Source organism: Peromyscus eremicus, chromosome 11 (assembly GCF_949786415.1).
Source record: "Peromyscus eremicus chromosome 11, PerEre_H2_v1, whole genome shotgun sequence".
NCBI lineage: Eukaryota > Metazoa > Chordata > Mammalia > Rodentia > Cricetidae > Peromyscus > Peromyscus eremicus.
Genome location: NC_081427.1, coordinates 8,223,309 through 8,248,054, shown reverse-complemented (window position 1 = coordinate 8,248,054; position 24,746 = coordinate 8,223,309). Strand labels below are relative to the sequence as shown.

Genomic DNA, 24,746 nt, shown 5'->3' with positions numbered 1-24,746 from the left:
ATTATAAAAATTAAAAATGGTTTCAGCATAAATATAAATATATAAACTCTAAGAGAAAGCAAAATATAAACTCAGATACAGAATTTAGAGCTAATTACCCAAATGACTAGATAAAGAAGTGCCCTACCGTGTTCACCAGCCCAGCCAACAGTGTGTACAGGTATGCATCCCCACACTCAGATAAGGATCTAACTGTCTTTGACTCTGTGTGAAATCAGAGTTTTGAGATTAGTTGTTCATTACTTGTGCATTCACATCTCCAAAGGCATTTTCTATAATTCTTAATTATTTCACAAGATCACTTAGCAGCATTCTTCTGTTAACTCAAGTGCATCTAGGTACAGAACTGTGGCTTTCAAGTGAAACGGAAGGTTACTACCTTAAAGGAATAGTCATTCTGATAAAAAGATAAACTCTCCTGAAAGATAGTGACAGAGAGAAGATAAGTGGGAAATAGCTGTTACAGTATTTACTACCATCAGACAGGACCAATCTCTTATTACAGAAACCTACCATGAGGGACCACTCTTTAACCTTCTGGAAAATCACTCTGCGTCCCTGGGGCATCCAGGCCACCAGCACCGTCACCGCCCTTATGGTTAGCCAACATACATAGAGACCACAAGCAGCCGTGTACAGCTCGTGGATTTTGGCGGTCCCCGTCCAAAATGACATTAACCAACGGCCAGCAAATACTGAAAATAGAAAGGCTGACAAATGAGACATGTGGCTAGGTAAAGAGAACTGTAATCTTGACATTCTATAAATACTTTCACATCAGAATAAACAAAAACAATTCTCTAGAAAACAGAATTACTTCATTAAGAAATACCTGAACACAGGGAATCAATGAGCCGATTCTCCCAGAATATGAACGCTGGCGTGCCATGCCATTTACTAATTTCTCCTATCCTGGGAAGTTAGGAGCATTGGTGCTTACATTATTTTTACTGCCAACTAAAATTATTATGCTAATAGGATAAAGATAGAAATTTTCTATTGTTTGTACTGTCAACACTTTATCTAGGAACCTTACAAACAATTTAGGTTTTCTTCCAAATGATCCTGTCAGTTGCACAGAAAACTCAGTTTTATAAAATAAAGGAGTGGGCACAATAACATTTCAAAACACAGTATCAAAGAATACTGTATAAACCTTCTTTTAAAAAATCAACACCAAAACAGAACAACAAGACAGGTTTGAAATCTTCCTAAAGGTTGTTACTTGTGTGCTTTGTCTTCTGTTTTGAGACAGGGCTTGACACTATAGTCGAAGGTGGTCTGAAACTCAAATGCAATCTTCCTGCCTCAGCTTCCTGAGTGCTGGGATCTCAAGTGTGAGTCACAGGGACAGCAAAGACTGGTTGGGAATAAACTCTATGGTGTAGCTACCCAGTAAACTGCTGAAGCATACCATTTATAGAATTGTTTAACTTTCTGTACATAACTGACTCTCAATAATCTGACTAAAGTCTCTAGTGTTCTCCTGTGGACTGCCTTCCTTCCCAGTACTGTGTCTGAATACCTACACAGAGCTGGTCAGTGCATGAGCATTTTCACCTATCCTCTCATTCATGCTCCGATGGTCAACCCTTCATCCCACACAGACGTGACCTACACTCAAAGTGAAGAAGCAAGGCTCAGCCACAGGCCTTGACCCATCAGTTACAGAGTAGAAGATAGATCTGAATGCATGTCTACATGATAAAGCTCATGTTTTTGCCTGGTAAACTGTATACTATCTCTAGTCAAACTAAGCTAGCTCAACAGTCAAACATTACAAGCCATACCATAGTAAGCACAGACTTATCATCTCACAAACCAGTCTGAACATGGAAATAGCTCTTTTACAGACACACACTGCACTGGGAGTACAGTCAGACATTCATAAGCCTGAGGTCCAACCAGCAAAAAAAGAGGATGGATACATTTGTTCCATGAAATAAGTAAATGTGCATATTAACCCTAAGACACCAAAAATCACCACTGACACCCTGCCAAAGTGTTTAGTGCTCTATGTAAGTGTCCACTCTAGGGTTTGTCTCTGAAATGTCTCTGTTAGTTTGACATTTAATAGCCAATTTCTATTCTCTCTCTCTTCCTTCTGTTCTCCTCTCCCTCCCCTCTGCTTCTGAGAAGACAGGGGTAGCTTTCGGCCAATCAGTTAAGATGTAGCTAAGGGAGGTAACCTATGGGAAGAAGCAAGGCTCCATTAGCCTCAAATGTGCACCTCGTCAGAGCTCTTCTGTAATGAACTAAAACTACTCTTTCTACCATGTAGGACTAGATTAAAGGAAAATGTTTAAATAACCATATTCAATGATGCTGAATTACTTTCATATTACTAAATTCAAACATAAAAACTAGTTTCTTTTATTTATTTTTTAAATACTGGTAAAACCATGGGAATGGAACATAAAAACTCTGAGGATGTTCACATTGTAGCTAGGTAGTTAGCCAGCTGGGTTGGAAGAAGGACAAGGAAGCTTCAAGTCTTACAAGGTCAGAAGTCTTCCCACAGAGTGTTCAGCCAAGAGGATGTTTGCATCACACATACCCCCATTCCCCACGGCTCAGAGACCATTGAGGAAGAGGGAACAGAAAAGGTCAAATACAGCAGAACAGGCCCACTGCACTCACAAACTCACAGCAGCTGTGTTTGCTGGCACACGATCTCAACAGGATCAAGCCAATCGACTTCTAAGCACGGAGTAGGAAGGAGTTCATGAGCCCTACCCCTAACTGGGGAACAGCTGATATCTACTAGGGAAGAATCGGTTTTCTTTAAGGGTAGGGGCTCCTGACAGGTCGACCACTCCCAAGTGCTGGGCAGTGGTGGTGGCACATGCCTTTAATCCCAGCACTTGGGAGGCTGAGGCCAGTCTGGTCTACAGAGCAAGTTCCAGGACAGCTAGAGCTATACAGAGAAACCCTGTCTCGAAAAATCAAAATAAAATAAAATTCTCAAAGAATCAATAAAAATCTTTTAAAAGTCTCCATGTAGAAACAGTAAAACTTCACTTTTAACCAAATGAAAGTAAAAATCATAATTTCTCCAAATTAATATTTTTTTTAATTTTTAGAAACATCACTTTAAATTAATTTTAATGTCCCTAGTTATCCTTTCCCAGCCTTATGACTACTCATAGGACAAATTTTAATACAAATTTGATGCATAAAATTATTGAGTTAGAGCCGGGCGGTGGTGGCGCACGCCTTTAATCCCAGCACTCGGGAGGCAGAGCCAGGCGGATCTCTGTGAGTTTGAGGCCAGCCTGGGCTACCAAGTGAGTCCCAGGAAAGGCGCAAAGCTACACAGAGAAACCCTGTCTCAAAAAACCAAAAAAAGAAAAAAAAAAGAAAAATTATTGAGTTAGTATTATAATCAAGAATTACTCACTATACCATTTAGTGGTTAATAACTATCAGTATGATTTGGAAAGTCTTGACTGGACATAAACAACAGGACAAGTTATTCTGTGACTTGTCACTGGCTTTGTACACTCCTTCCCACTGAGAGCTGACCTCTGGAGAGGACGGCAAGCTACTACATCCAACCAAAGAGGTTTACTTGTTAGATGAAGAAATCCCGTTTGGTTGAAATTTTTAGCAAAGCCAAGGCCAGAGAAGAACAACATTTGTGAATCCCAGAGCTGAGGAAACAGTCTAACTTTATAAAGTTCTTTACATACTGACTGAGAAAATGTCTTAAGTCTTACAAATATCTTTGAAAACCCACAGTATGATGCACCATGAAAACTGAGAGGCTGTAGTGCCATGCTCTAGAATAAACCCACAACTGTTTTTGGAACTGGTGAACCTATGCACTGTGGAGTCCAAGAGGATGAAGTACCCCTAAGGGATCAATAGCATGTGAACCAAACATTAGGACTATTTCCATTTTCTATTTGATGACAAATCTCTTCTCCATAAGATATAACCTGCTTTGAGAAAAGAATCTTAACATTTAACAGCTGAATGCTAGGATAAACTCATACCTGGTAAGGTAAGGCAAATGAGGCTGGCAATTAGTAATGTTATGCACATGAAGACAATCAGCAGAAATATCTGCAAGAAAAAAACAGAGTTCGTAAGAGTTCACATGTCCTCAATGTATTCTGCTACTGCTCAAAGAATGCACTAACACTCCCACTATAAAAGCCTGCCACTGGGACAGGGACACATGCCTGTAATCCCAGAACTGATGAGGAAGAAAGAGAAGAGGAGAAGGCCTGCACCTGTGCTCTCGGGGGAGGGAGACGGCCTGCACCTGTGCTCTCGGGGGAGGGAGGCGGCCTGCACCTGTGCTCTTGGGGGAGGGAGGCGGCCTGCACCTGTGCTCTCGGCCTGCACCTGTGCTCTCGGGGGAGGGAGACGGCCTGCACCTGTGCTCTCGGGGGAGGGAGGCGGCCTGCACCTGTGCTCTCGAGGAGGGAGGCGGCCTGCACCTGTGCTCTCGGGGGAGGGAGACGGCCTGCACCTGTGCTCTCGGGGGAGGGAGATGGCCTGCACCTGTGCTCTTGGGGGAGGGAGGCGGCCTGCACCTGTGCTCTCGGCCTGCACCTGTGCTCTCGGGGGAGGGAGACGGCCTGCACCTGTGCTCTCGGGGGAGGGAGGCGGCCTGCACCTGTGCTCTCGGGGGAGGGAGGCGGCCTGCACCTGTGCTCTCGGGGGAGGGAGGCGGCCTGCACCTGTGCTCTCGGGGGAGGGAGGCGGCCTGCACCTGTGCTCTCGGGGGAGGGAGGCGGCCTGCACCTGTGCTCTCGGGGGAGGGAGGCGGCCTGCACCTGTGCTCTCGGGGGAGGGAGGCGGCCTGCACCTGTGCTCTCGGGGAGGGAGGCGGCCTGCACCTGTGCTCTCGGGGGAGGGAGGCGGCCTGCACCTGTGCTCTGGGGGGGGGGAGACGGCCTGCACCTGTGCTCTCGGGGGAGGGAGGCGGCCTGCACCTGTGCTCTCGGGGGAGGGAGGCGGCCTGCACCTGTGCTCTCGGGGGAGGGAGGCGGCCTGCACCTGTGCTCTCGGGGGAGGGAGGCGGCCTGCACCTGTGCTCTCGGGGAGGGAGGCGGCCTGCACCTGTGCTCTCGGGGGAGGGAGGCGGCCTGCACCTGTGCTCTGGGGGGGGGGGAGACAGCCTGCACCTGTGCTCTCGGGGGAGGGAGGCGGCCTGCACCTGTGCTCTCGGGGGAGGGAGACGGCCTATGGAAAGTAAGTGTTTTCACACCATCAGATCGACCCACAATAAAGAAGCAAACGTATTTATACTCAGTAAAACAAACTCAACCAAAATTTGGTATTAACAAATTTAAACTATCCATCCTTCTAAACAGTGCTATTCAATTAGATGTTCTGTGTGGTGATACAGACATCTAGTTCTGCACTGTCTAACACAGCAGCCACTGGCCACATGTGGCTATTGAGCTCCTGACATGTGAATAGTGTTGTGCAATGATTTTAAATTTTATTTTCATTACTCTTAACTATAAATAAACACATGTAGCCAGTGGCTACTGTCTTGGGAAGTAACGATGGAACAACAGCGCACACAGGGAAGAGGAGCCCCCTCTCCTGGGCTGAAAGGCTGCACTGTAGTTCATTTTCTACCTTACCAGGTACACCTTCCCCAAGACCAGAGGGCAGAGTTCTTGAGAAAAAGCTCATTAACACTCTAACTTTGCCTGCCTGAACAGCCTTCATGATTCTGTCTCTGATGGCCTTTTTGTCCCCTAATTCAGCAAGAGGGCTGAGTGAAGACCAGGGAATAATGAAACAGGTGTTCACTATGAGGTCTGCTTTTAGGATCCACAGAAAAAGGAACTGAAGAAGACCTTCTTGTTTCCTTCCCCACTGTAAGCAACATTTTCTAGAATAAGTTGTTACATCAAAATAGATGTGTTTCTCAGTGGGGCAGGAAGCACAAAATCATGAGTGCCAACTAGTGTACACACGATGTTCAAGACTTTCCACTTGGCTGCAGCCCATCCAAGAGTCCTGTCTGCCAGTTTCCTTTGTCCCTCATCTTTCCTCTGCATACACCCCCATTCTCTAAATTACAATCAGTTATCCCTAGTTCCAAGCTTACCATGTCCCAGGTGCCCTTTCCTGGCATATGCCTGGAATGCCCTTCCTACTTTCCAGTTCTTAATCTGCTTGCCCTTTCAGCACTAAAGACAGCTTGGGTATCACCTTCTCCATGAAGATTTCTAAGCACTTGTATTACAAATCAGTGGCCCCTGCCCAAAAGTAGTCACAGTGCCCTCAGTAAACATCTACTCTGACAACCCCAATCTGCTGTTATTTGGTTTTGCTTTTTAATCTCCCAAAGTTCTCTGAAAGTGGTTTCAGGGCAAAGACTGCATGCATGATCTCTATAACACTAACACTCATCAAAAATACCACAGACACTCAAGGTGTGCTTAGACAATGGCTACATATGACCCACAGGTAATCGAAAAATAAGATGACCATTTTTACAAAAAAAGAACTGATGATAAGAGGTTTAAAAAAATCTACCGTTGCCGGGCGGTGGTGGCTCACGCCTTTAATCCCAGCACTTGGGAGGCAGAGCCAGGCGGATCTCTGTGAGTTCGAGGCCAGCCTGGGCTACAGAGTGAGTTCCAGGAAAAGGCGCAAAGCTACACAGAGAAACCCTGTCTTGAAAAACAAAACAAAACAAAAAAAATCTACCCAAATTTCAAAATAATCAGACTCATAACCTCAAACTATTATAAACAGGGATTTGAAATACAACAAATTGCATGTAAATGGCACTAATCATCAAGATAAATGTCTGACAGGATTGTGATCACAGAATGACTGCTAGCTTCAAGACGATGAAACAGGCATATTTTCAGCCAAGCTGGTCTTCAGTTTCATTAGATATCAACATGAGATGACCACCCACATCTGGCACATGCCAGGTCCTTAAGTATATACTGGACATGGTAAGCTTGGAATTACAGATAACTGAATATATTTAGAAGATGGTATATGCAGAGGAGAGGTCTGGGATGGGCAGGAGCCAGAGAAAAGTCTTGAAGACCATACATACACCACTCCACACTCACTGCATTGTGCTTCGTGGGCCTTTGCCCTACTGAGGAACACAGTTCTGTTCCAATCCAATAGCTGCGAGTGGGGTTTAAATCAGAGGCAAACACTAACATGTCATTACAGTTCCTGATACACACCTGAAATGTTATCCATCATGCTGGCTTCTAATTTACAATCTTTTTTTCTCAAACAAGAGCTAAAGTCCATAGAATCCTAATTCCACACAGTATCCATCTCTAAAATCTGGTAACTTATTTTGAACATTAAAGCTGCATGAGTAATAAAAACAGGTTTGTTTCCAGGAACCATAAAGCATAACTACACAGCACCAATTTAACAGCATTAACTCTCAAAAAAAAATTGAAAGAAAAGACTAATTTACAGAAATCAGGCTATATAGACTTACCCTGAGTGGGAAATTAAAAGGCCGGCGGTAAGGCTGAAAGCCGACAGGTCCTCCCTGCTGGAGTATGGCTTGGTGGGCTGCATGCAGACCCTCCCCAGCAGGAACAGCATTGTTGTTTCGAGCAGGCTGGTTATTGTTGACCTGCTGATTTGCACTGTTCTCATTTTCTTCCTGGTCTCCCAGTAAGTAGGAATGAAGGTCCCTACATAGAAGTTACACCAGTGAGTCTCATTTCAGGTCAGAGTGACAATGACAAGCATAGTGTATTTCCTTAAAGGATAGAAAATGTGTAGGTGGATTCTATAGAGAGCATTGCTCCTGCTATCTAGACTAAATGCTAGTGTCTGCTTCAAATTAAACTCTTCCAACTATGTTAGCTAGCTCATGGGACACTCCACAAATTCAACCTATTTTGTCTCCTCACCCAACATCTGGGAAGAAGTCAGTGATTTAGAGGAAAACATAGACAGCTGGCATTAGGCTCCAGAGTGAAAATCTTTTTTTCTTCCCAAGCTACAAATCAATTCAGACAAGAGTAGCACTGGAGAAAAGGATGGTGTTTAATCAAATATAACCAAGTCTACACCACACAGTAATTTACCACAGTTGGCCAAATATTTCACAGAAACTCCCCTATCTCATAGACTCAATAAATAAATTTAGCTCAATAAATACAAATCGTTGTGGGGATTAACCCTGATCATCAACCTGACAACATCTAGTCATAGTGTTGGCCAGTTTTATGGGTCAACTTGACACAGGCTACAGTCATCTGGGAAGAAGGAACATAATAAATTAAGAATATGCCCCCACGAGACTGGCCTGTGAATAAGCCTATAGTGCATTTTCTTGATTAGCGATTCATGAGGGAGGGCCTATCCCACAGAGGGTGGGTGCCATCCCTGGGTGAGTGGTTTGGGGATGGGGTGAGTATAAGAAGTAGGATGATAAAGCCCTAAGAACCAAGCCAGTAAACAGCATTCTTTTATGACCTCTGCATCCATCCTGCCTACAGGTTCTTGCCTTGAATTCTCACCCTGACTTCCTTTGGTGATGGACTGCTACCTCGAAGTGTAAGATGAAATAAACCCTCTCCTCCCAAAGTTGCTTTTGGTCATGGTGTTTTATTATAGCAATGGAAATCCTACTTAAGACAAAACCTAGGAGACAGGCCTCTGGAATGCCAGTGAGAGAATGTCTAGGTGGAAAGAACCATCCTAAAAGTGGGTGATACCATTCACTGGGCAGGCCAAGGGTCCTGAACAGAATAAATTAAGAAAGCTAGCCATGGACTAGCATTTCTTTCTCTCTGCTTCCTGAATGCAAATGTTATGTGAGTAGATGCCTCAAGCTCCTACTGCCAAGACTTCCCCACCACAATGAACTCTACCCTCAAAATGTAAGCCAAAACAAACATGCTCCCTTAATCTGCTTCTGTTGGGTATTTATCACGGCAACACAAAAAGTAACTAAGTAACAAACAAGAAATAAAACCTTAGAAAACTTTCTTTACCTGGTTAGAATCCCTAATAAAGTAAATAATAAAATAAAGGTAAGTTAGCTTGTCTTTAAATGCATCACATTTTTTAACTTTTAAGTTAATTTGTATTGATGGAACTGTCACATTCCTATATAAGCACACCATGTAGTCTAACTGTGCTGCTGGCCCCAATACCCTCTGTTTGCCACATCTAACAGCACAAAAGGTGCAGCAGTGAGCCTGCACCAGAGGGGGCAGAGTACACACACCCTCCTTGAAAGGGTAACCTGTGGACAGCACTCAGCTGTTATTAAACCTAGGGTTTTCTAAGCGTTTTTTATTTACATGTGTGCATGTGTGTATATATGTCATATGTGTGGAGGTGCCCACAGAGCCAGAAAAGGTGTCAGATCCCCAGAGTTGGACTCACAGACAGTTGGGGGAGCCTGACATTAGTTCTAAGAATGAACTGAGTCCTCTGGAAGAACAGCAAGAACCCTTACTGCTGAGCCATCTCTCCGGACTCTAAAACTACTTTTTATTGACTGGAATGCAGAACGCACTTCTTTCAGGAAGGTTATAAAACAAGATAGGCCATGGTGGCACATGCCTGCACTCTCAGCATCAAGAAGACTGGGGCATGAGGACTCTATGGTTATAGCTTAGGTAAGACTGTCTCAAAATTAAAAATAAAATATAGGGCTAGAGATGTCACTCAGTGGTATAGCATTTGTATAGTATGTTATAGAAATAGACAACACGGAAGCCCAGGGAGTCAGCTGCCATACTCACAGCAAGTATCCAGCAGTAACAGTCCAGGCACGCACAAGCCCCTTCAGCCACTGCCTCGTGTGTCCCTGTTCCAGCAATGCTGGCAAGACGACCTGCAGCAGGAGCAGCTCAAGGGACAGCTCACTCACTGGAGCATCACTACAACAGTTACAGGTTTACAACATGAGTCCTATTTCTATTGTAATTTATAAAACATCTAATCAGATTAAACAAATATCCAAGCCAAATGAACCCATTGTCTTTATTGCTTTTCTCCCACTCGCTCTTCAAGTCAGTGAGGCTATCCTCCCAGACTCCACTGAAGCTGTTCCTGGTCCCTTGGTGTCCATGCCACTGTGCTCACTTGCACTGTGAGAGCAGCATGTTAGAGCTGCTCACTCATCCTCCTAATTAGCTGCTTCCCCAGTCTAGAAATATGAGGCCCCGTTCTGTCCTCTTTCTCAACTAAGCTTATTCCTTGTGTGACTGTGACTTGCATACCTCCTTCATCTACTACTGATACTTCTTCCCTGACTCCTAACTTGTATATCCACCTTGGAACTCAGTGCGCCACATTGATGTGCACTTAGAACAAGCATCCAACCAAACCATTAATCTCTTCCCACTGTCACCTCAATACATTAAGCGCATACTTCCCATGCTAAGAAAGAACTTCTGATTTCTGACTTCCTTCTTTACACCTCACATCCACACTGCTGGACTCATTGACTCTTAGCTTCCACTGCTACCTCCTTCACCTGTGCCCTTCCCATCTCCACTAGGATCATCACATTCTCTTCTGGCTACCCTCCTGCTTCTAACCTCATCACTCTCACTCTCTCTCTTACCACTGAGGAGCCAGAGTGAGCCTGATAGTCAAAGTGCTAATTACAGCCTCCAAGACTCAAAAAGCTGGCTTTCAAGGACTTCTCTGACCTCATACCCAACTATTGTGCTCTCTCCTTCTTAGCCAAACTAGCCTGTCAAACAGATCTGGGTGCTATTGTGCCCACCCGAGTCACTCTCAAGGGATGCACATGGCTCAGCACCCCTTCCTCACCTCCCTTCAGGGCTTTCCTCAACTGTCACCTCAGTCTATCAGTTACTCCTTCTAAATTAAAACCCTATTCTGGGCATTCTCTAGTCTTTTCTCTCCTTTTCCCTAGAGCAGTAATGATTATTAAGCATAACACATTTTTATCTATTTAAAAGCCTTTCTCCTTGCCCCAAAATGTAACATCTACTATGGAGGAACTACCAACAACTTTTTAAGACAGGAATAATACACCCAAACTTTCAGAAAATCTAGACAGCAGGGATGAGGGTGGAATATAAATGGAGAGCAAAGGAGAAGGAAACTAAGCTACTAAGTGGTAACAAGTTGGTTTAGTGCAAGGTCTTAAGGATTTGGAACCCACAAAACTTAAAAGGACAGAAGTAAACTTAAGGAAGCAATCTCATTCCCCATAGCTTGAGGAGAACTCTGGGGTAATGAAGTCACTGAAGAGTTTAAACCCAAAAGGATGAAAGCCTTGAGTTTTATTTTTAGTTAATAGTTAAAGATGTACACAAAGAAAAAACAATGCTACTAATTCTAATTAAGCGTGGTAAAACTTTCTAAACAAATGCAAAAATAAATATTCCTTTGAAAAATGTAACTATTAGCATGTATATGACTGAGAGTATGGCAAAATGGAACTATCACATAAAATGTTTAATGTAATTTGAATATTAAATTTCCAATAGTGACATATCATTATAGTTTTTCTAAGTTTTAAAAATGTATCTATAGGGTTGGGGATGCCACTGTCGTAAGGTACTTGTTTACCATACTAGCACTGAGTTTAAGCCCCCAAACCACCAAAATAACAACAAAATTCTTACCTGTAGAGCATGACATTGTAGGGAAGAAAATTAGGCAAGAGACTCTTAATTATACGTATAGGAAGCCAGAGCATCAGAAGTACAATGGAGCCAAAGACAATCTGCAGTAACAAACAAGCACAACCCCACTGTGAGTCCAGCAAACTACTTGGTAAGTACATTCCACTGGCTGAGGTAACTACAGTCAGTATGCTCCCCCAGCCCTCCCAATCTAAAAGGATACAAACAACAAAAACACTATATGAAATTAAGATAGCATTGGATTAAAAAAAAAAGTCTGCTCACCACTGACAAAATAAATCTTCGGAGATGCCTATAAATGGGCAAGTGGATCATTTCCTGTACTGGATTAAAATCTGGATCATTCAAATTCCTTAAAAACCATAAGACACCAGGTCGAAGTACCTGCAAATATATTTAAAGTGTGATAGATACCCAGAAAAATAAGGTCCTAAAGAATTCACAACTGTCAATGGAAAAAGAAGTTCCTTAGCCAGAAATTCTATCAAACTACTGTGCTTTTAATGACTTTTGATGCTTTTAATCGAAAACTGGAAAATACTCACTGAGAACAATTTGTTAAGAAATCTGGATCACTGAGGTAAAAATATATAAACATTACTACATACTATATGATGTATAGTATTTAGGGGAAGGATCCAGACCCACTCCCTATCCTCCTCAAATTTTTCACAGAGTAAAGCACAAATGACATTCAGCCTCTGTGATTTCACATTTCAATGCCAGTGGCTTTGTAGGCTTTCTCTTCCATCACCAGTCTTAGTAAGTAAGGTAAGCTAATTTGTGCAAAAGATTTATTCATTTCCAAAAACAAAGGAGAACAGGAATTGTGCCTTTGTTTCTCATTATTACCCCAGCACAGAATCTGGAACTTGAGATGCACATTAAGTAAACACTAATCTTCCCTCATTTTTAAACCAGTTAGAACAGGATCTGGGAAGGTACCCACCTGGCAAGTAAACTGGGATCATAAAGGATCCTCACTGTAATTTTGTATTTCAAATGTCAGTTCCTAAATATTTCAATATTTTCAATTCTATGAAACTTCTCTTGGGATGAAGTCTAAGACCAGTTTATTACATACCACTTTTAGGAGTTTACAACAGAGGATAAGTATGATGTATATCAAGTAAGAACTTTAGTTTTTAATTAGCCTTGATCATTTTTAAAACTATAACATGCCCTTTTTTGACATAAAAATGAATTTAAAGTAATCAAACCAAACTCTGTTAGTTATTTCCTCTTAGAATAGTAGAGAATATGGTTTAGTTAGGAAAATACCCTACCTAACCTTCAAGGGATGACTGGGTGTCAGTGCTGTGGGAATTCACTCCAACCATGACCTTGGGGTATCTGGCCCAATAAAAGCATGATTTTTTTTTTTTTTTTTTTTAAAGATTTATTTATTTATTATGTATACAGCATGTATGACTTCAGTCCAGAAGAGGGCACCAGATCTCATTACAGATGGTTGTGAGCCACCATGTGGTTGCTGGGAATTGAACTCAGGACCTCTGGAAGAGCAGTCAGTGCTCTTAACCTCTGAGCCATCTCTCCAGCCCCAAAAGCATGATTTTTTTTTCTGGGTATGTGACTGCTTAAAACTGAGGAGGCGGAGACTGCTCATCCTCTCTTAGGGTGGTCAGAAACTGGACGGCTGGTCCCGTTGATCGCCAGGCAGAATGGAGGAGGACAACAGCTGTTTACTTTGTTCTGTATCCTCCCCATTTTTTTTTTAAATCTATCTATCTATTTATTTAGTTAGTTAGTTACTTACTTATTTATTTGGCAGTTTTTCGAGACAGAGTCTTTCTGTGTAGCTTTGCGCCTTTCCTGGAACTCATTCTGTAGCCCAGGCTGGCCTCAAACTCACAGAGATCTGCCTGCTTCTGCCTCCCAAGTGCTGGGATTAAAGGTGTGTGCCATCACTGCCCAGCTTCCCATTTTATATCTTAATAAGTCCTTGATACCCTTTAACAGACTCTTGTGGATTTGCTTATTAGGTCAAAGCAAATCTCTTCTAAAAAACTCAGAGCACCAAAACTTCACTATATGACCTACCTCTCTCAGTAACAGAATGAAGGAGGCAAAGTAGAACACATACACCATTCCCACCAGCCAGTGCAGAAACATCGTAGTTCCTGGAGCTGACTGAAAGCTCAGTTCTCGATCTTTCAGAGTAGCATCAAACATTTCCTGAGCCAAAACAGAACAGGTTAGAGATCTGTGCCACCTACACAACGCCTAGTACTTCCACCATTAAGAGTAAGATCACCCACCAAATGCACGTAATGTCAATGTTTTCGGTTTTCAGTTCTCTTAATGCCATTTCACAGTGCCACAGGCTATATAAGAGTATATAGTACTTTAAAATCTTGAAGCATGGGCAGACAATGTGGCTCAGTGGATAAAGGCACTTGCTACCAAGCCTGATAACCTGAGTTTGATATCCCTGGGATTGACATGGTAAAGAGAGTGGACTCCTGCAAGTTGGGCTCTCACTGTCACATGAGCAAATACTCAAAATAAATACTGCAATTAAAAACCATGAAGGATAAATAATTAGTTTCACTAGTTCATTTCTTTTCTGTGACATGGTCTCATGTATCTTAGGCCAGCCTAGAACTTGCTATGCAGCTGAAGGAAACCTGGACGTTCTGACCCTCCTAGCTATCACACTTAGTTTATGTGGTGTTGGGGACTGAACTCAGGACTTCATGCATGCTACCAACTGACCTATGCTTTCAGGCCTTTACTAGTAAAAACTACTACATAGGATCTTGGTTTCTTAGTTACAGGTCTTCTTTCACAAAAGGTTTTAAATAATAAAGAATAAGAGTAAACATCAATCTCAGAACCAAGAACAGCTTTTCTACATGTATTTTGAAAAATCAAAACTAAAAACCATTAAAATTTAGTATCATAGTTTTAAAAACTGGCCAACACTAGTATAAAATTTAGGAGGGAAGAATGAGTAACGAAATTCTCCAATAGTTATAAAAGCTCCAATCAAAATACCCTGACATTCAAACACATACATGACATTAAATAATACTCAAGACAAATTAATGACATTTAGACTCAATAGTGTTACATTCTAAGAATAAGTAAATCACTTTTCTTTAAAAGGAATGTTTTCTAAAGACTTTTTGAAGCTTTGAAATGAAATTACGACAGTGGGTGCTCAACTCACCAGAGAACAAATATCCAGCCACCAGCCACAAATGAGAGGGAACACTCCAATTTCTACCACAACTAACAAAGAAACCTTAATTAAATAAAAATAAAGGTCATCAGTATCAACCAAATGGAGAACAAACCACTTTGAGCTTTCATTTACATTTGGATTACCTTAACCACAATATAGCAGACTCCCAGCAAGCGTCGAGACCTATGAAACTTAACAAGAGTTGCCAAGGCCTGCAGCATCGAGTCAAGGAGACACTGAACACTTGAGAATGGGAGACAGGAAACTCTTCAGGTTATACTAAATGTAATAACAAATTTCATTTATTTCGAATTCTTCCTACACACATACTTTCACAAACACTAACTTTTATGAAGACAGGTGAAAGCAGCTTTGTTATTAATGAGAACTCTTTGGTATGAATGGCACTGTACCTCCAAGCTGACTCATTAAAGGATACGTGACAAATTATCAGCGTTATTGCTAAAAGTATATATCCAACAATTGTCGTGATTAGACCTTCAAAATGAGATGCTTGGACCTGAAAATAAAACAAATAAGTAAGATAAAACTTTCTCTTATGGTTGATAACCCAGTTTTTAAGTATACTAAGTGATCTGAATGATAGACAGTAAACTGCTCCTTCAAGATATTTATAATTTTAAAAACTGAAATCTCCTTTATGAAGAATCTGGAAACCAAACCCTCTCATATATAGACTGCTATATATTACTGAAGACTGACGAATAGTAAAGAATAACATTTTATCAAGAGTCAAAATAAGAGAGTGAATGAAATTTCCCAATAAGACCACAATCTTAACAGCCAGCCCTTATTCTCATAAAGGTGCATTTGCTAAGAGCTGACTGCTAGCATACTGCCCAGCTTGCCCACCGACCTGCTAACAATCTAACCACATCATCTCATACCCTTAGAAGTAACTGTTTAAGCTTCTCTAACTCTCCATTACTCTTCTAGAGACTTGGAGAAAGAAAAAATTGGAGAATGACAAACATTTCTCATTCATATCTTGTCATTTCCTGGGTTATGTGTAATAAGCAGCAACAGTTCCGAAAGTTAATGTCTGCTGAAACCATTTATCTCAGTCCTGTAGGTTCTCACAAGCAACCAATAAGGCATCAGAGCAGTAGAAGATAATGGAACATTCCCAAAAGTGACTGAAGAACTCACACACACAAAGGAAACAAAAGACCCCAGAGTCAGCTCTTCCTTAAAAGAGAAATCCTCAGAGTCCACAAAGTAGCCATACTCCATGGATCTTTCAAAACTCCAGCTGTGGTAGTCCCTTCTTAGTACAAAAGACAGTCTCTTAGTCATGGGCAATGTCATCACCATATAATAGCTATCAGAGTCAGACACGCACATTAACACTCTTTACTGCTAAAGAGCTGCGGGATGCCAGGTTACTGGAGTGTTTGCTAAGCTAATAAAATGTTTTAGAAAAAAAAAACAGCAAGAATCTCTCCAACTATTCATCCATCATTAGGAAATGACAAAATGTAAAATATAAGCAATTTCTTGAGAAAACACTATATATAGTCCATTACCCCCAAGAGAGTCTTCTATTCCCTTTTTAAAAACTGATAAATATACTGATACTTTTCAAAATTCACTTTGGACCACCTCAGGAAAGTACAGAGAGGTACACACACGTTCATCAAGTGAAGGAAAAGCAGCCTATGGGAAACCTCAGGCCCAGCATACTGCGAGGTTCCGCAGCACACCTGTATTGGCTGGCATGTGACATGCTACTTCCTGAGCAACTGTTCAGTTTCAAACAAAAAGAACAAGACTGTGCTGACTAAAATGTTCCTTTGCACAAGATACATTGAGAAATGGATTCTTCAAAATATTCCTTAGTGGGCTGGAGACATGGCTCAGCAGAATTAAGAGCATTTGTTGCTCTTGCAGAAGACCCAGTCCACTTCTCAGCACTAGTACGGTGGCTCACAAGCTCTCATAATCTCAGTTCCACAGTATCCAACAAGACACTCATGGCACACATACATGCCAGCAAAGCATTTATACACATAAAATAAAAATAAAATATTCCTAGCCAGGCAATGGTGGCACACATTTTTAATCCCAGCACTTGGGAGGCAGAAGCAGGCGATCTCTGAGTTCAAGGCCAGCCTGGTCTACAAAGTGAGTTCCAAAACAGCCAGGGCTACTCAGAGAAACCCTGTCTTGGAAAACAAAAAAAGAAAAAAGAAAATTCCTTAGAAAATAACAAACTTGGGAATAATTAGCAGAAGTAAAGTTCTGAAAGTATTATACTCACATGTTCCTCAAATCCCAAACCAACAAGGGAGAAATGACCGATGTGGTAAGGACAGAATGCTAAAAGAGAGGAGAAAATTTATCATTAGAACAATGAGCACTCTTTTTTTTTTTTTTTTTTTTTTTTTTTTGGTTTTTCGAGACAGGGTTTCTCTGTGTAGCTTTGCACCTTTCCTGGGACTCACTTGGTAGCCCAGGCTGGCCTCGAACTCACAGAGATCCGCCTGGCTCTGCCTCCCGAGTGCTGGGATTAAAGGCGTGCGCCACCACCGCCCGGCAATGAGCACTCTTAACGTAATCTCCACTAAAGGAACCAGGACATCTTTGAGAAACAGTAGATTCTCAGAGAAAACAACCAAACTGTACCTGGCACAATAAAACATCAAGGTCTAAAAGGACCCTGTCAAAAGGACACAGGAATCATTCTGAAGAGGGTGTCACTGGCATTTTTAAAGTGATATGAGCTTTAAAAATTAATAACAACCATTCAATGACCAAAATTGATGGGAACACATAGAAACTAAACCCATGAGCTCTTCTTCTTAATACTCAAAGCTCCAAATATCAACCACAAAGGAAAAAGGCAGCAACATGAAAAGAAACACTTCACGTCTGGGAAGTGGCCCGCACACCAGCTCCTCACTTTGGACTAATCACCGCCTCACACTAACTGGATTGTTGCTGTTGATAAAAATGAACTCTTTATAGAAAAGCTGGCTAAGAATGACCTTTAAAATGCCAGAATTTGAAACAGTCGGCACTTTTCAACACCTAAGGAGGACTGACACTAGGTGCAACACTAAAATATCATTCCACAGATTTCTTTCTTGGTGTAAACAGAAAATGACAAAAATCACATACCTCTTCCTATGTCCCACTCTGAGTCAAAATGCATGCCCAATAACCTTGTCAAAGATGACTGAACCTGACCTGATCAGGCCCTTAAATTTGACTTCCAGTTTAGAAAACATGGCAGACAGAGGATGAGGGTAGAGGACATCAACACACACATCCTAACAGAGTGGAGTAGGAAGCACAGGGAAGACTATTTCAACCTCCCAGTAATGTGCGCACATTAGCACATTATTTGGATCTTTATTCAAACACACCAACTAGAAAATGACATTTGAGGGAACAACTTTGAGTTTGTAAATATGATGGATTATTGGGAAACAATGAATTCTAAGTTTTAGATGACACTATAGTTAAATCATAAAGCATACTTCATTTTTCTCATTAAAAAAATTTATGCTTCTCTTCTCCTGAAGCTTTTCTAGCCAAATTTCAGTTTGTTCTTGATAAATTATCGTTTCTCCATAGTAACAATAAACATCCTGACTGATAAATAGGGCAGAGGATGATTCAATCACTGAGTAAAAATTCAAAGAATGTACTAGGAATCTGGCGTCTAAGTCCACATTATATGTACCTTTATATTCCTAAAGCACAAATAAAACAAAAATCTGCAACAAAACTCCTAGAAAGCCAAACTTCTATCACGATACCACAAAAACTAAAAGCATAGGTACAACTTACCAAAAACAAGAATGAACAATGTATTTAAAGACACCACCCAGAACACGTGTTCCTATAGGAGAAAGCAATTACTAGAGTCAGTGATATCTCATGTTTAATTGAATAATTTCACTTAGTCATAGTTAAATCCTGAAAATAACTAGAACTGATTTTCCTCCCCTGAGACAAGGTTTCTTGATGTAGCCCTGGCTGTCCTGGAACCCGTAGTGTAGACCAGGTTTGCTTTGAACTCACAGAGATCCACCTGCTTCTGCCTCCCAAGTGCTGGGGTTAAAGGCACACGCCACTATGCCTGGCACATTTTTCTATCTTTAACTATTAACTTTAAAATGTTATTTATTGAAAGCAGAATCCTATTACATTCACCCCTACCTCTGATTCCTCTGAAACTGTATAAGGAAGGAAGTCAAGCTGCAAACGACTTTCCTATTTGACCTTAACAACTCCTGCCATTCTTATGAAACACCAATGAGGTAAAGGATATATTTAAGTAAACAGCAAGAGACAGATATTATCTGGATTTTTATAGCAGTGCTGGGCACTGGATCATGCAACCCTCAAGCCTGTACTTCCTCTGGGCTTCCTGTTCTTGCCATGTCTCCGTCTGCGGCAGTTCTGCTACTGCAGACAAGCCCTAATTATTAAAAAATCCCAAATAACAAGCAAGTTTGCATTACGTGACCTGAAAACACCATTTTTTTCCTTTAAAGAATAAACTTCTTGCCTGGGCAGGCATCTCCATGACGGGTAAGGTGACCTGCTGACGTCCCACGCAACCAAGTCAGAAGCTCATTATTTAATAAAAGGGGGGGCCTGTAAATCCCTGGTCCCTGTTTTGGGTAACTGTTGTGGATCTTGACCTTGATATCCTCCCTATGCTAATTCCCTGCCAGGTTCCACCCTCCTGAATGCTTAAGGGAAGTTCCTTGTCTGTGTATCCTGAATAATGGGCGTTAACAGCTTAGATGCAAGATTGTAAAACATCAGTAGCGAACTTCTGCCCTCTGGGGTTCTCCCATTGTGCTGTAAGACTGTATTGAAGACGTCTTCCCTCCTTCAATAAATGACATTCGGCATTTAAAATTAAAATAGATAGATAGATAGATAGATAGATAGATAGATAGATAGATAGATATAATTGAATGAATACTGCAAATGTAATCGATGAATACAACAAATGTGATTAATATCATGAGTGTAATTAATGAGTGTAATTTAAAAAATAAAAAAAATTTAAAAAAAGAATAAACCTCTTGAAAGAATTACCCCTCATTTAAAGACACGCCTTTATTATCTTGTATCTGTGTGTGTGTGTGTGTGTGTGTCTGTCTGTCTGCCTGCCTGCCTGTCTGTCTGTCTGTCTGTCTGTGTGGGAGTATATGCCCATTAGTACAAGTAGTACCATGGAGTCCCAAAGTGTTAGTGTCAGATCCCCTAGAGCTGGGATTACAGGAAGTTGAGCTACCTGACATTGGCAATAAGAACCAAAGAACTCGGGTCCTCAGAAAGAGCAGTGTGTATTCTTACCTGATGAGCCATGTCTCCAGCTCTAGCCATCTACTTTTAAGTTGTAGCTTTTGGGGTACTGAGATAGTTCACCAAGTAAAAGTGCTTATTGTGAAACCTGACGACCTGAGTTTGATCCCAGCTCCCACAGTGGAAGGAGATAACAGATAACAGACTCTGGCCTCTACACACACTAGTAAAGAAAAAACTTAAAAATTAAAAACCGTAAAATAAAAAATGAGGTAAGCTTTACTCCTACAGCAGACTTCCAGATAAGACTGTGGTTCCCACCTGTGGCATGGACAAGGCTGTTTTGTTCTCAATGGTGCAGGCATTAAACATGTAAGACCCAACTTCAAACATCAACTTCTTTTAACTACTATTAACTTTGGACTTTTTCTCAAATATTTAGTAACTTTATTAAATGTTAAATAACATTCCTTTAAATATTTCTAGTACTGTCAACATACAAAATAATACTTTCAAGTATCAAGTAATCAAAATTCAAAGAGTTATTTTGACTTTTAGTATAAAAAGGAGCACACTCCAAGAATTTGGAGTTACTGGATAACAGAGACAACTGATAATTTCTATCAAAAGTAATACTTCCACTTACCAGAAAAACTAATGATCCATCAAGTCCAAGCATCTAAAATAAAAACAATAAGCATTAATTTAAGATGCATAGGACCTTCTTATAGAAAGATTGCTTTCCTATCAGTATCATTAAACACGGTTTCCAATCACTACTTTCTAAACCTATCATTACCAGAATGTTAAAAAAAATAATAATAATTCTGTGTTTTTAAGTATTATATTTTGTGTCTTCTTTTACCCTAAGTCATACGGAAAATATCATCTAGAAATTTCCATCCTGAGTGTGCTCCCAACCCTAGGGAAGCTAAGGCAGCTACAGAGACAGAGAGTGAACCAGTATCAAAAGGTTGACAGGTGGAGCTCAGTGAAAGAGTGCTTGCCCAGCATGCCCAAGGCCATGGGTTTGTATGCACAACACTGAAAAAAGAAAAAAAATACCCATTCTGAGTTTCTTACAGCAGTCATTATAGAATTCCTTTTATTTTCTTCAATTACAGTGTGGAAATCCTATTTAAACTTTTACTTAGTTTTCCCAAGTCCACAATTTCAGGTCAAACTGCCTCCGGCATGGGGAGCGAGGTTTGTGTGAAAGGCAGAACAGAGACCGCACTGCCACCATCTGCACCACAGCTGTCCACCACTTGTTTTTTGTAGAAATTAAATCTTGATTAACTGTTTCCATCAAATTTAACTATGAAATTTGTGTTTATAGCTAAATATCCAAACTTCCAAACCCACCACAGGACTAAAACACAAGGACATAGGACAGTGAAAGTTCTTACTCTTTCCCAAGTAAGCTCTTCTGCAGCCCGGTCCCACTCCAGAGCGTTCCAGTTCATGTCATCTGAAAACACAATTGCAAATCAAGATCACTGACGGATATGAAACTCTAACTAATAAGAGCCACTTTTAATTATAATCTGTTGAGAAGTTAAACCACATTTAAAATTTTATCAAACATAATTTACTTCCTAGTTTTAAGACAATGCTAGATTGTGGTTAGTACTAGAAAGTTAATAAATAGGATTAAGCCAAAGACAAATCTAATCGATGTGGGTCAAAAAAGAATCTGGTAGATTTGAGGACAAAGAAGGAAGTCAAGGGATTAACTTTCTAATGAATTAGTAAATTATCAAAAGATAAAAGTTTAAAGCTCAGGCTCATTAGTGGTTAAGAACTCAGACTGTTCTAATGGACCCAATTTAGTCCTTAGCATCACTATGTCAAGTGGCTCACAACTGCCTAGAATTCCAGTTCTAGGGGAACACCCTCTTCTGGCCTCCATGAACATGGCACACACAAACACAAACCCACACAAACATAGATACACACACACACACACACACACACACACACACACACACACACACAATTAGAAATAAATATATATATTTAAAATGTAAGAGTTGGATCAGGTGGTACAAAGCCTGTAATCCTACCACTCAGGAGGTTGAGGCAGATGGACTGCAAGTTCTGGGCCAGTCTGAACTACACAGTGAGATCCTGTCTCAAAAAAGAGTTTAAGCCGGGCGGTGGTGGCGCACGCCTTTAATCCCAGCACTCGGGAGGCAGAGCCAGGCGGATCTCTGTGAGTTCGAGGCCAGCCTGGGCTACCAAGTGAGTTCCAGGAAAGGCGCAAAGCTACACAGAGAAACCCTGTCTCGAAAAACCAAAAAAAAAAAAAAAAAAAAAAGAGTTAAAAAAAAAATATGCAAAGCAGACAGGGATTAAATAATAAATGAGGAGGAGTGTGCAGTCTGGACTGTGCTTTACTCAGGACTTAAATAAAAGTGGAAGAATACTATGAACACCAGATGGGGCAAGAACAGAAGCAAAGACTACTCAAGAGCTACTGCACTAACCAAGAGACAGGTGACCGCCAAGCACTAGGGCAGAAGCAGCCAAGCGGTTTTCTCGGAGCCTCTGAGCTTTCCCTGAGAAAGACGACTGCTCCCATTATCAATTTTGTTTCTTCTTATCTTTCAGGTCTCAGTGCAAAAGTCACCTACTCTGAGTTTCCTGGGAAACCTTATATAAAACAAATATGTTCAGAGCGACCCATATACACTTAACACAGTGTATCTCCTACTTCTTCCCTCTACCAGCACCTCCTAGGAAGGCAGGCCAGGCATTCTGTTCACAAGTGTCTGGCACTATGAACACAGACACTAGCAAAGTGGATCAATGACAACACAAGAGGACAGGCGATGAGCTCTGACAACGCAAGGCAGAGCCAGAGTTTGCACTGATAGAAAACGAAAAGATGGTTTCTAGAGGTGGCTGGCACCTGGGCTGTACTGTACACTTGAGGGGTTCTTTTTTTATTTGAAAAGTGCAGTAACTCCATGGAAGCAAAGAGAAAAATACGAGAAACAAAAACAAAAACCCGGAAAATTCTATACCAAGTTCCTTCCTCAGAACATGGACCTCATGTACCTGTATATCCTAACCACTAGCTTTCATAACAAGAACTCTGACACATCACGAAACAGGAAAGCACTGCTCCTTTGTCTTCGGTGCAAGCTCAGAATGACTGGCAGTCCTGGAGAGTGAGCAAGGGACGGGGCACACACTACCTTGGGCTCCATTGTTGGCGTCAGCAGCATCTTCCACACCCGCATCATCTTCCTCCTCATTGTCCTCCTCCTCCTCTTCTGCTTGACCGTCCTGGGCATCAGGGTTCTCACCCAGCACTGCATTCTCACCTACTGGGTTAGCTGGCTGATCAGCAGCAGCGTTTTCTGCACCATTTCCTCCTACAGGAGCCTAAAATGAAAGAAAAGCCCAAGAATTCACCCACGTGGCTCAGTTTTACTCTAGTTCCAAATCATACTTACCCTGCAAGAAAAACAAAACCAGCAAAGACAACCCCACTAAAGTTAAAAAAGAAGAAGTATCTTTCAGGCTCATCTCTTTTAAATGTATCTCATTTACAGCCAACTTGGTACATAGGAATGTGAACTCACTTTTCAATGTACACACTTCAGAAAGCACTAGAGGGCTGGGGAAATAAACGGTTTCTGTGGGTAAACCATTTGCCACCCAAGTGTGAGGACCTGGGTTTGGAGTCCCAGAACTCAAATAAAACTGGGCACAGTAAAGCATCTGTAATTCTGTGCTCCAACATGAGGACAGGAGAATCCCTGGAAGCTCATGGACCAGCTACAGAGAACCCAAGATGCTGTCTGTCTTCAGTAAGGTAGAAGGCAAGGACTTACACCAAAGGTGGTCCTATGGCCTACACATGCACACAGTGGCACATACACAACTACTTATACACATACACATGAACACAGATACACACACACACACACACACACACACACAGCATTATAAAATATGGGCAAATCTGGCTATCTTAAACACATCATCCATAATCTTTTATAAATATGACAAGTATGTCTAATTCTCTTAGGGATGAAAACATTTTTAAAAAATGTATGTATATGTATACACACACATACACCTTAATTTGCTGTTATTAACACTTGAGTAACTGATTTCTAGTTTGACTTAGAGACTAGGATTTTCCATATATGGCCTTTATTGATTCCCAAATGCATTTTCTTCTGGCTCTTTTGGGCTACCAAGCCAAGCCTGGTGGCCCAGGGTGGTAATTACAGCTACTATAGGGAAAGTGGTGGATTTGAAGCAGGAGGATTATAAGTCTGCAGCATACTGTTGGACTTGGCCAGATTCTTATCTCAAACCAAAAATAAAAGGGCTGAAGATGTGACTCAATGAGAGGGTAGTTACCTAGCATATGTGAAGTCTTGGACTCAATCCTCAATTCCAGAAAATTATTAAAAAATCAAAATTCTGCTACCAACCAAATGCAAAGACATAATTCCATTTAATTGTTAAGTTAAAACACAATTCCCAGGGCTGGAGAGATGACTCATCGATTAAGAGCACTGGCTATTCTTCCAGAGGACCCGGGGTTCAATTCCCAGAACCCACATGGCAGCTCACAACTGTCTGTAACTCCAGTTCCAGAGGATCTGACA

General features: G+C 41.4%; 1 protein-coding gene across 3 annotated transcripts in view; it reads right to left on the bottom strand.

Annotated features, from left to right (window-relative positions):
- Marchf6 (membrane associated ring-CH-type finger 6) overlaps positions 1 to 24,746 on the bottom strand; it is a 63,506-nt gene that overhangs the window by 10,317 nt on the left and 28,443 nt on the right. For all 3 annotated transcript variants that reach the window (XM_059276523.1, XM_059276522.1, XM_059276524.1), the window contains 15 exons: positions 23,316 to 23,505; positions 21,522 to 21,583; positions 20,759 to 20,791; positions 18,637 to 18,688; positions 17,102 to 17,160; positions 15,260 to 15,340; positions 14,964 to 15,032; positions 14,806 to 14,880; positions 13,674 to 13,808; positions 11,877 to 11,996; positions 11,592 to 11,692; positions 9,729 to 9,866; positions 7,457 to 7,658; positions 3,999 to 4,068; positions 514 to 695 (listed from right to left, as the gene is read on the bottom strand). In XM_059276523.1, the coding sequence (XP_059132506.1) occupies positions 514 to 695; positions 3,999 to 4,068; positions 7,457 to 7,658; positions 9,729 to 9,866; positions 11,592 to 11,692; positions 11,877 to 11,996; positions 13,674 to 13,808; positions 14,806 to 14,880; positions 14,964 to 15,032; positions 15,260 to 15,340; positions 17,102 to 17,160; positions 18,637 to 18,688; positions 20,759 to 20,791; positions 21,522 to 21,583; positions 23,316 to 23,505 (1,569 nt within the window). The remainder of the gene's footprint in view (positions 1 to 513; positions 696 to 3,998; positions 4,069 to 7,456; positions 7,659 to 9,728; positions 9,867 to 11,591; positions 11,693 to 11,876; positions 11,997 to 13,673; positions 13,809 to 14,805; positions 14,881 to 14,963; positions 15,033 to 15,259; positions 15,341 to 17,101; positions 17,161 to 18,636; positions 18,689 to 20,758; positions 20,792 to 21,521; positions 21,584 to 23,315; positions 23,506 to 24,746) is intronic.